This window comes from Hevea brasiliensis, chromosome 8, assembly GCF_030052815.1.
Source record: "Hevea brasiliensis isolate MT/VB/25A 57/8 chromosome 8, ASM3005281v1, whole genome shotgun sequence".
NCBI lineage: Eukaryota > Viridiplantae > Streptophyta > Magnoliopsida > Malpighiales > Euphorbiaceae > Hevea > Hevea brasiliensis.
Genome location: NC_079500.1, coordinates 91,311,580 through 91,323,706, shown reverse-complemented (window position 1 = coordinate 91,323,706; position 12,127 = coordinate 91,311,580). Strand labels below are relative to the sequence as shown.

At 39.1% G+C, this 12,127-nt stretch overlaps 1 protein-coding gene across 1 annotated transcript; it reads right to left on the bottom strand.

Annotated features, from left to right (window-relative positions):
• Positions 1-7,714: 7,714 nt before the first annotated feature.
• Positions 7,715-11,657, bottom strand: LOC131182150 (protein disulfide isomerase-like 1-3). Its single transcript, XM_058150801.1, has 4 exons — positions 11,076-11,657; positions 9,818-9,953; positions 9,730-9,744; positions 7,715-7,789 (listed from the first exon to the last, which is right to left on the bottom strand). Exons 1-4 carry the CDS (start codon positions 11,588-11,590, stop codon positions 7,715-7,717), a joined length of 741 nt encoding a protein of 246 aa, XP_058006784.1. The 5' UTR covers positions 11,591-11,657.
• Between the last annotated feature and the right edge of the window lie 470 nt (positions 11,658-12,127).

Below are 12,127 nucleotides of genomic sequence, written 5' to 3'. Positions count from 1 at the left end.
TTGGACCTCTAGACCGGGGTTAAGTCAGTACGTCCCTAGTGGAGTCGCCAAGCTATCGCAAGGGATTTTGCGGTCGCCTGAACGAACCCTCACCGAAGTGGGAAAGAGTGAGGAGTCGCCACCTTAGTTTTGAGGGAAACTAAAGAAAACCGTTTGAGAAGATAAATTGAAATGAAACCACTTCAAGACAGAGATTCTAGGTTCGGGGTCCGTAAACGGGTGGGGAAGGTGTTAGGCACCCCACCTCGTCCCTCGATAAGGGTAAGTAGATTTAACTTCGCTTTCTTCATAAATTAGTTAGGAGGGCTTGGATGGAAATGTTAATCCTTTTGACAAAAGGAAATTTTAATTTTTCACTAAATTCGGATCACCCAGATACATAAGTAAATGAGACAACCTTAGTGAGTTACTGTTGTATGTTAATTTTATTTAAAAGGGATATTAAAATTCAATTTAAGAATCGGATAAGAACTCTTCTCCGAACTCTGTTAAATATTTATTAAATTTTTGAGTTGAGACTGGATAAGAACTCTCCTCCGATCTCGGTTAAGTATTTATTAAAATTTTGAGTTGAGACCGGATAAGAACTCTCCTCCGATCTCTATTAGATATTTATTAAAATTTTGAGTTGAGACCGGATAAGAACTCTCCTCCGATCTCTATTAAATATTTATTAAAATTTTGAGTTGAGACCAGATAAGAACTCTCCTCCGATCTCTTTAACACTTTGATGGGGATCGGATAAGGACTTTTCCGACCTCCTAAAATTTTACATATCGGGGGAGCTTAAGGTTAAGGGTTTTGGCATTCGAAGATTCCGAGGACCAGAAAGAAGGTTCTTTTTAACCCTTTGACACCTCAAGATTAGACAGGGGACATTAAACCGAACTCTACAGACCTCCTATGTGGTCGCCGTGTCAATACCTTTCGACGGGCAATACTCGATCTATTTTCTTTATTTAACTAAGATTCGGTTTTATTTCGCTTTATGGCGTTTAACCCAATCACATTTCGTGCTAGCCTAGTGGTTCAACTTATCCATTTCCCTGACTTATTGCTCAGACATTTTATTATTTTAAAGGAGCGCTTAAGATGCAGTTGTTTACAGTTTATCCAACTACTTGCATACTGCTCGGGGCTAGAACTCTTGCATTTAGAGGTAACAAGGAATGATAAAAGACCGAACTGATCAACTCAAGAATGAACTCGGGAATAACTTTCTTCGTGAAATGTAAACTTGGTAAAAATTATAAACGTAAAAGCAATAGAAGTACGTGAAATGAAAAGAACACTCGATAAAGCTACGATATAAACACTTACCTGTAGGGAGCCCAATCTACTGAACCGACAACGAAATCACCAGACGTGATAGGTCGGCGAGCTGATGGCCCGATGACTAAAGTTCACCGGAAATGAAGGACACTTTGCTAAAATGGAGTGAAAATAAAGATGACAAAGATAGACAGCGAGAGTATCACAGGATAATGAACGGCCTGGAAATGGAGTTTCAGTATTCAAAAATCCCCTTTTGTAAGAAAATACTTTAGAAAACTAGTTTCAAAAGTCTTTCCAATAGCAGAGTAACGAGCTGAATTAATTTTCAGAGTTCTTCTACTATAATTACCACCTCTTCAACATTTTTCGTCCGTCCCCTTGAACAGTTTTCATGCAGGTATTTATAGGAACCGGGTGCTCTCCATGAAGGGTCAAGATCTATTTTGAGGGAGATGGAGGGTCAAGATTTCAAAGGACATGATCGGATGCTTGAGAATTAAAGAGAATCAAAATGAACGGCTGAGATCATTCTCAGGAAACTTGTCCTTTTCTTCTTCTAATCTGACGGCCCGAAACTTCGTTGACCTGGGCGATCCAAGGGCTGGGAATAAAAGGCACCGGTCATGTCGTCTTCTCCCTTGATCTAAAGGCTCAGGACTCGTCCTTACAAGTGAGATCAACGGTGGAGATTGGGATGTACAGGACTGTCCTGACAAACCCTGGCACTTGTCAGCATTGTGGGCGATTCTCAGGCGTGCGGTAGGGATTTTGTCTGCAACGCTTTAACTACCTGGGTTCTGATTCTGACGACGGTTATTGGGATTTGTCTTATTCTCTTTGCCTTCCGACCTCTCTTGATCTTCTTAACACGCTCCTTTTTTGATCTTTCGTACCGGTCTTCCCTCTTTCCGATCTCTATCGTTCCGATCCTTTCCTTTGTCAGGGCCGATCCGGTCAAAGCATTAATTTCCCTCGATTCTCGAAAAGTCTTCCCCTTGATTCTCGAAGCGTTTTCCCCTCGGTTCTCGAAGCGCCTGCCTCGTTTTCTGCTTAGCAATAAATGCCTGACTTTCCCCTATATATACCCCTGACAGAAGAAGCCTTCCCCATTCGATTTTCCTCTTTCCCTTCTCCCTTTCCTATTTTAGCTGCTCCGGCGAAAGTTCCGACTACAACTGTGGCTTTTGATCCCTTTCCGATGGACTTCTTTATTCCCCGACTGAAAATTTACGATCCCGGTGACCGAATGGTTGTGATAACCTTATCTGATGATGGTGAGAGAATTGCTAAAGTTCTGCCGACCCTTGGCAGTTGCTCTTCCAAATTTATTCGGCTTTTCATCACATTGAGTGTTCCGACAGCGGCTTTCCTCCACATTGGGTGTTCCGACAGCGGCTTAGTTCGCTGTCGGTTACATCCTTTGGATCAGTCACAGTGTTGGCTGTGACATAGACCCCCCCCCCTTTTTAGATAGGATGTTCTGCTGATCTTTAGAGATCGGCCTTTTGGTGTAATCATATTTTAATGTAATCCGATCTTAAGATCACTCAAATGATGTAATCTGACTTTTAGAAATGTAATCCGATCTCTTGAGATCGCCCAAATGATGTAATCCGATCTTTTGGAAATAAAAATCTTATTTCGCCAATTATCATCTTATTTATTATTTTCCGATCTCTGATGTATTTGTCCGATCTGGTTCCTAACTGAACGACCCTTAACTGATCCTTTATTCAAAATATTCATCTTAATAAGTTGATCTCCAGTTAACCGATCTCTTTATATAATTTGGAATGTTCGAGAGACGTGTCAGAACAGCTGGCGAATCCCACTAACCGATGCATTGCCTGGGACATCGTGAGCATTAAATGCTCGGACGAGTATAAATAGGGGTGGGAGTTAGCCAATTTCTCACTTATGCCATTTTCTGTCTCTCATAAACAATTCCAAAATTCTCCCGATTTTCAAGCTCTTCCAACTCCGTTCAATCTCCGGTAAGGGTTTTAATCCTTCTTTTAGCTTTAAGTTCTTTGTTTTCCTTAAAAATGAGCGGCGCCGAAGGTCAGAGAGCGGCAAGCCCACCTTCTGTCCATGTTTCATGGTCGTCCGACGAAGCGGAGGTGGTCGGACCAAACACGCAACCTGAACCTCCTAGGGCCTCAGTTCCAGTTCGGGGGGGAGCATAATCTTCAAGGCAAGTACATTCTTCATGGAGGGAAAGTCTTCCTATAGACGAGCTGCCGTCGATCCTTCAAGAAACTGACCTACAATCGTTTAGCCAAGAATACAACATTCACCGATTTGATTAAATGCCGTGATTAAGTGCCATGGCGATCTTCGTGCCGATCACTTCTTCGAAGAGAATGATATGATCATGGTCTACGAAGAACAATTAAAAGCCGGTCTGCGATTCCCTTTAGACGATTTCTTCAAAGAGGTCTTAAAATTTCACCAAGTGTGCATCGCCCAAGTTCACCCGAACTCGTGGCGGATCCTGGTGGCTTTCAGGGGGCTCTGCCGTGCCAAGGGACTCTATCCTACAGCCAAAGTATTTGCCGAACTACATAGACTGACCCGCCGAAAGGACGACGAGTACTGGTTCTTTCAAGCGAAGCCTCATTGTGGGCTTTTTACCGATCTGCCCTCCTCCCTAAAGAATTGGAAGAACCGCTTCTTTATCCTGAGGAGCAAAATTCCGAACGGCTTCGAGGGCTTCCCTCGAAGCTGGCTACATCTGGGCCCCTCGCGTCCAAAGCATCTCGCCCTAAATAGAGAAGAGGGAGCCGTGGTGATGGAATTGAAAGATCAAGCGGCTAGGGAGAAGTTTTCTTGTTTGGATGCAGTGACAGCCGAACTGCATCATTGGACGATGCAGCTGATCACTGGCCAAGATCGCGAGCTTCCGCTCTCTGCCCTTGGCGTCGGTATTTTCTAAATCTTAGATCTTGGGACCTTAGCGATCTCACTGACCTCTCTTTTGTGTAGGTATGGCGTGGGACGAAGCCTCCAAGGAGAGTCGAAAGCGAAAGAGGGAGATCTCCCGGAAGGTACGGGAGATGAAGCGGGCTGAAGAAATGCAGACACCCAGGCATGAGCCCGGGGAAATACAAGAAGGCCCACCTCAACCTTCGGGACCGCCGATCGTAGAAGCTGTCCGATCTTCTCCTCGCCGAGAAGAGCCGCCTCCACCTCCTCCAGCTGGTCCAAGCACAGAAGGGGATCCTTCTCAACCTACTGCGAGGCCCCTTCTTCATGGCGCTCAAGTGCTAGCCGCTTCCTTAGAAAAGAACCGGACTGTTCGGGAGAACCCCGATTTTGCAAAGGTCCTGGCATCTTCTATCTGCCTCCGGGAAGACTGGGATAGGCTGTCTCCGGATTCTCTTGATAACATTTTGACCAAATCCATGAGCTTGAATGTGGAGTGTTTGGTGAACCAGCACATAGTGCGAGAAAAGGCTCACCGCCTGAGTAAGGAGGTCGAGCTGAAGAGTCATGAAGTGTCTTCCCTTCGATCCCAGATCTTATCTGCTCAAAACTATATATCCGATATCGAGGGGCAGATGAAACTTTATGAGGATAAGCTAGCCGAGCAGACTCGTGTTCTGGAAGAAGTTCAAGCACTTCGGGCCGACGAAGCCGCTCACATCGCTCACCTCACTGAGGGCTCTAGGCGAAAGAAGAAGAGATAGTGACTGGAGTGGCCGGCGCTTATGTGAACGCCCATAGAGATCTCCTGGCTGAGCTCAAGAAGCGTTACCCTGAGGAGGACTTCTCCTGGATGGCCAACCTGGCTCCCGAGGATGAAGGTGAGGAGAGTGAGGAGGAGGCTGAGGGTGAGAGGGGGAACGGAAAAAATGTAGATCAGGCTGGGGGTGATCCTCCAGCTGAGTAACTTGTACAAATTTTGAAATTAAATGAAACGGAATGCCTCTTTTGTTCGATGAATGGTTGTGATCGGAACACTTAATTGCCTGAGTGTGTTGAAATAACTGAAAGTGATTATTAACCCAAGTGTGAGAGATCGGAAAACACAATGAACATGAGATCGGTAGAGAACCAACGCTAAACAGAACTTAATTAAAATTGAAAATCTGGCTTGAACATTTAAGATCGGGGCATCATTAAACCGAAACGGAACCTCTGATTGTTCTTAAACTCTTGAAATGGGAGATCGGCAATAAAACTGGTAATAAAGATTTAGTGTCTGTTCAATTTCATTTATCAAAAAAATCAGGAACATACTTGACTGGTCAGGAGATTGGACAATGAGTTCGAGAGATTGGTGAGTGATTTAATAGACCGGTGAGGCTTCATTGGATACGAGGGCTTAGCATTGATTCAACTCTCTCTGTGAAGAGAGGTCGGAAATGTGGTTAAATGGCAAAGAGAGATCGGAAATATAATTGGCTGGCAAAGGGATACTTAGTGCTGGGGATCGGTTTCGAAGTTTATTGATTTTGGGGATTGGCCAAAATATGGTGTCGACAGATTAGGATGAGATTAGGATATGAATGGAAAACAACTTTTAAGACTCAATATGGCTTTTATGAATGGTTAGTTATGCCATTTGGCTTGACTAAGGCACTTAGCACTTTTATGAGGTTGATGAACCATGTCTTGCATGCCTTTCTTGGAAAATTTATAATTGTATATTTTGATGACATTTTAGTATATAGACACACCTTAGAAGACTATTTGATGCATTTAAGACATGTGTTTAAAGTGCTTAGGAAAGAAAAGTTGTATGCCAATTTGAAAAAGTGCACATTTTGCATGGATAAAGTCATATTTTTGGGTTTTGTAGTGAGTGGGAAAGGAATTGAGATTGATGAGGATAAGGTGAAAGCTATTAGGGATTGGCCTACACTTAAATCTATGACTGAAGTGAGGAGCTTTCATGGGCTTGCAAGTTTCTATAAGCGGTTTGTTAGGGATTTTAGTACCATAGCTGCACCATTAAATGAGGTTGTAAAGAAGAATGTTGGGTTTAAGTGGGATGAGGAACAAGAGCATGCATTTGGATTGCTTAAGGAGAAATTGTGTTCTGCACCTTTGCTTGCTTTACCTGACTTTTTTAAAACTTTTAAAGTTGAGTGTGATGCTTCTGGGGTGGCTATCGTGCTGTTTTGATGCAGGAAAAGAGGCTAATTGCCTAGTTCAATGAGAAGCTAAGTGGAGCTACCTTGAACTACTCCACTTATGACAAGGAGATGTATTCTTTGGTGAGGGCACTTGAGACTTGGCAACACTACTTGTGGCCAAAGGAGTTTGTTATTCATAATGACCATCAGTTGCTCAAGTACTTGAAGGGGTAAAACAAGCTCAATAAGCGCCATGCCAAGTGGAGTGAATTTATTGAAGGTTTCCCATATATGATCCAATACAAACAAGGCAAGGAGAATGTTATAGCTGATGCTTTATCTAGGAGACATGCCTTAATCTCTATGCTTAATGCTAGACTTTTAGGATTTTAACACATTAAGGAATTATATGAGCATGATTCTGATTTTGCATAAGCATTTTCATCATGTGTGCATTCAGCCATTGATAGGTTTTATAGGCATGATGGCGATTTGTTTAGGAAAAATAACTATGAGTACTAAATTGCTCTCTAAGAGAGTTGCTTGTTAGGGAATCACATGGGGGAGGGCTAATGGGACATTTTGGGATTGCCAAGACCCTAGAAATTTTGAAAGAGCATTTTATTAGCCACACATGACAAGAGATGTAGAGAAAATATGTGCTAGATGTGTGACATGCATGAAAGCCAAATCTAAGATTAGGCCGCATGGTCTTTACATGCCATTAAGTGTTTCTAGTGAGCCTTGGGTAGATTTGTCTATAGATTTTATTTTGGGGTTGCCTAGGACAAAGAGGAGACATGATAGTTTGCTTGTTGTGGTGGATCGATTCTCCAAAATGGCACACTTTATTCCATGCCATAAAATTGATGATGCCATATATGTTACTAATTTTTTCTTTAAGGAAGTTATGAGATTGCATGGCATTCCTAGGACAATTGTGAGTGATAGGGACGTTAAGTTCCTAAGTCATTTTTAGAGAGCATTCTGACAAAAAATTAGGGACAAAACTTTACTTCTCCACCACTTATCATCCACAAACGGATGGGCAAACAGAAGTGGTCAATAGAATCGTGGGCACTCCTCTTCGTACCATGATCAAGCACAACTTGAAAGCTTGGGAAGAATGCATAACATTCATAGAATTTGCATATAACAGGTCCATACATTCATCTACTGGTTTTTCACCCTTTGAGCTTGTTTATGGCTTTAATCCACTAACTCCATTAGATTTGTTGCCTTTGCTAACTATGAACTTGTTAGTTTGGATGGTAAAAAGAAAGCTGAAATGGTGAAGCAATTACATCAAAAAACAAAGCAATAAATAGAGAAGGTGAATGAGAGAAGGGTGGCCTAAGCTAACAAGGGAAGGAAGAAGACGGTGTTCCAACCAAGTGATCTTGTATGGATCCATTTGAGGAAGGAGAGGTTTCCTACACAAAAGAAATCAAAACTTCAGCCCAGGAGTAATGGACCTTTTAAAGTGCTAGAGAGGATTAATGACAATGCATACAAGATCAATCTTTCAGGTGAGTATGGTGTAAGTACTATATTTAATGTGATTGATCTTGCTCCTTTCTATATCAATAATGAAAATTCGAGGATGAATTCATTCAAAGAGGGAGAGGATGATGAGGAGCCGGTTATAGCCATACCATACCAAGGACCTCTCACTTGGTCAATGGCAAAAAAACTACAAGGATTACTGTCCAAGTACTTGGCTACGCTTAATTTGATGGATGATTTTAGCCTTGAAGATAATTGAAGCAAAGAAGCTATTTTGGTGCAGGTGGCCGAACCACACTTAGGGCATGGGATTAGTTCGGTTCAAGGGAGTTAAATCAGATGTGGGAGAGCTTCTTCACACACTTGGAACATGTTCTACCTACCTAGGATGTGCATGGTTTGGTCTAAAGAGCAAAGGAAGGCTGGTTTAATCTTTTGTCTAACCTAGAGCCCAAATAAGGAAAAAGTTAGAATTCTATTTTTGGTGAAGCTGAAAAGGAGTCAAATCTGACCCAGCTGCATTTTCTGAATTGAAAATAGACTTTTCCTCATTTGTTTGAATTAATATTCCTTATTTAGGTGTGCAAGTTTATTATTCATAGTTAGGACATATCCCTTGGTCCTTATTTTACATTGGCTAAACCTATGGCCTTTTAAAAAGACTTGTATTTTCTGTTTCAAAAGCAAGAATGAATTTTAGTTTTCTGTCCACTATTGTGTGAGAATGAAGAGCTTCTAAGCCTTCTTCTATAGTTCTTCTTAGAACTAGTTATCAAACTCCTTGCAAAATTAACCAATTTTCTAGGTTTTATCTTATGTTCAAGATTGTCTCTCCAAGTTGGGGGAAGGTCTTGAATCTTTGGTTGTCATCCTTGTTATTTTTAATTGTTCATCCAAGTTGGTGAAAGGTTAAAGGTGCAGGTTGGTGATTCTTGGTTTTGAGGAAGGTCCCTGAGCTTGAGCTTCCTTGGTGGTTTAGCCAAAGTGAGGAAGACTCATATCAAATTATAACTAATGTTATTGTAAATTATCTATCCTAAATTCTAAACACCAAATGTTATGTCAAAACTATTAATGTGTGCCTAAAAAATCCAATAACTCTTCACTAAATATTATAATATAGTGCAATGAATTTGCGTAAAAGATAATTACATACCTTAATTTTCAGTTTTTCCAGAAAGTGTACACTAAAACGTGTTAATTATGAAAGGCTTGTTGAGTTGTATTTAACAGGTTCAATTTGTAATTCAACCTAAGGCATTTTGTATTGGAGGACCATTTTCTAATTTACTGCCCCACCATTGAAGGATCATTTTGTAATTTTGCATTGGAGGATCATTTTATAATTCTCCACTGGAGGATCATTTTGTAATTTTCAAGATATGGGACTAGTTACAATTTCAAGTTATGAGTGATGGAGGACCATTTTGTAATTTTTCATTAGAGGACCATTTTGTAATTTTCAATGTATGGGTGCTGGAGGACCATTTTGTAATTTAAGATATAGTGATGGAGGACCATTTTGTGATTTTTAAGATGTTGCTTAGCGCCCCAATTGGTGGGTGCTAATCATAGTAGCGACCCAATTTGGTGGATGCTATTATGATTAGCGCCCCAAATTAGTGGGTGCTACTATGCACCTGGGGGCCTCACCTTCTATACATTCTCAGTCACTGTGTGAAATACTATTTATACTAGCATCCTGCATGAAAATGCTATTTAAAATACCATACAATTTTGCAAAAATGCCACCTCAACAATATTTCACCCCTCCAAGTAATTAAGTTTTTAGTCATCCCCATTTGATAAAATATTTCTTCATTTCCCCATTTGGAAAAAAGGCCCCTAGCTTTCGTGTTTGAATTACCTGTCTGAGTACCGCCTGGAAAAGAAATTGGAAGAAGATATTCCATATGTGTACAGGAAAAGTATCATGAAAATGGGAACTAAAATACCTCTAAAGTGTCCAGCAATCCCAAAACCGTCACAGATTTTATTGCTTGTGATAATATTCGTTCTGCCTCCTCATTTGTTGTGACATTTTGAACAGTGATGTTCATTATCTGATTCACCCAATTAGCAATAGCATCCCTACAGTGAAAATATAATCATATTTTCATCTTTGCACAGTAAAATAAATACAGAAATTGTTGCAATGCTATTAAATGTAATGTAATGAAATAAGTTCTTAATTCATTTTTCTGTTCAACTTTTATTTGATTACCAAACTTATGTATTAAGAGGGTGTTTGATTTACCTGTTTGGTGCAGCTGATAGCTGATAGACACCCAAATAGGTGAATTAGAATATTTGATAAGTTTTAAAAAATAAAGCTGATGGAGTAACTGATATGGTACCCATCAGCTGCAGTTTGTATCAACTCTATTTTTAAAACAGTTTATCATCAGCTAATAGCTGATTTGATTTTATTTTTTATTTTGACCATATTATCCTTTTTTATTTAACTCAAAAATTAATATTATTAATACTTTCATATTTTTTATTTATAATTATAACATTTTAATTAACAAATTCAACTTAGTTAAAATATTTTTTAATTAATAACATAAAATATAAAATATTTATTTATATATGAAAACTTAAAATTAATTATAAGTTTTTCTTTATCAATAATAATAATTACTTTATTATTTTATCTATATTTTTAAAATTATTTAATTATTTTTAAAAAAAATTTAATTATTTTCTTATTTCAATAATAAAATAAATAATATAATATAATAGATTAATAATTATATATTTATTTTAATAATATAATAAATGATATAATACTCAACTCAACTAAGCCTTTATCCTAAAATTTTGGGGTCGGCTATATGGATTCTCGTTCTCCATTCTAAACGATTTTGGATTAAATCCTCGGAAATATGTAATATTTTTATGTCATGATATAATATATTAATTTAATAATTATATATTTAATTTAATAATAAAATAAATAACATAATATAATAAACTTATAATTTTATATTTATTTCAATAATAAAATAAATTTAATAATATATACCCTTATTAGTCATTTCACATATCAACAGCAACAGCTAAATATAGTTTTATCAAACACTTAACATAAATCAGTTATCATCAGCTATCAGCTATTACTATTAGTTAACAGTAACAACTATCGGCTAACAATTATCGGTTGTATTCGACAGTTAAAACAAACATGCCCTAAAAGAACCCAAAACTCACCTGGTCCGATTCTTAGAGTCATAAAGAACCTTGTGAGCTCCACCGATCAATAAGTATAAAGTGGGCCATCCAGTAACCTTGAACTTCATCGCCAACTTTGTCTCTTTGGAATCGATTTTTGCAAGAACGGCCTTACCCTTCAACATGGTAGCAGCCGCAGCATATTCCGGTGCCAGCTTCCAACACCATTCGCACCTATGCTCATAGAAATTCAACATCACATACTGATTTCTGCCAACGAAATCGCTGAAGTTATTGTCTGTCAAAACCGCCACATCCTTCTCGCCAATCGTGGCCCACATGCTCCGCAGCCAAAGCTTCCACCACCTCTCCCTATGATATGGTTTCCAGGAGGTTGAAAAGCCACCGTAATTCAAGTAATGGTATGTGAATGAAAGGCCGTTTGCAAGAATTACTATTGACAAGTAAATATTGAAAGGAGAGAGCCAGGAGGAGATTGTGAAGAGACGAAGGATTGTAAAGAAGAGGAGGATGAGAAATCTTCTTACTGACATTGTTTTCAGGAGAAATGTAAAGTTGCAAACACAGGAGAATGGGAACTGGAGATGAGGAGTTGACTATAACGGGCCAGGTCGAGAAAAAGACAATGCTTTTATTTTATTTTATTTTATTTTATTTATTTATTTAAATCTCACAGGCATAGCACTATAAGAAAAGAGTTTAGGATTGATTTTTGGACATCGGAGACTTATATGTAAGAGAGTGTATTACGAGCCCACATAGGCACATACATACAAATGTTTTGACAAGGAGGGATATAGAGCAATGAGAACAGGTTTCAAGATTATCTAACGTATTATCATCTGTTAGAACAAGAAATTAATTGTTATTATTGCTCATTGTGTTCTGTTTTGATATGATCTGGTTAAGAATCCAATGCTTGGCTCGGAGTAAACCTAGAAAAGAACAACCCATCGGGACTTTATGTTTCATCTATATATTGTAATTCTTTGTGATCATGACTTAATGAAAACAATTATCATTTTCTCCCCACTCTAAGGATACTGAAATTAGTTCATAAGCTCCCAGAA

Bases quoted from the DNA above. Each gene is read 5' to 3' on its own strand.
- LOC131182150 (XM_058150801.1), bottom strand. From the start codon at position 11,590: ATGTCAGTAAGAAGATTTCTCATCCTCCTCTTCTTTACAATCCTTCGT. The intron at 9,954-11,075 runs GTGAGTTTTGGG...TTTTCACTGTAG, and splicing joins GACTCTAAGAATCGGACCAG to GGATGCTATTGCTAATTGGG.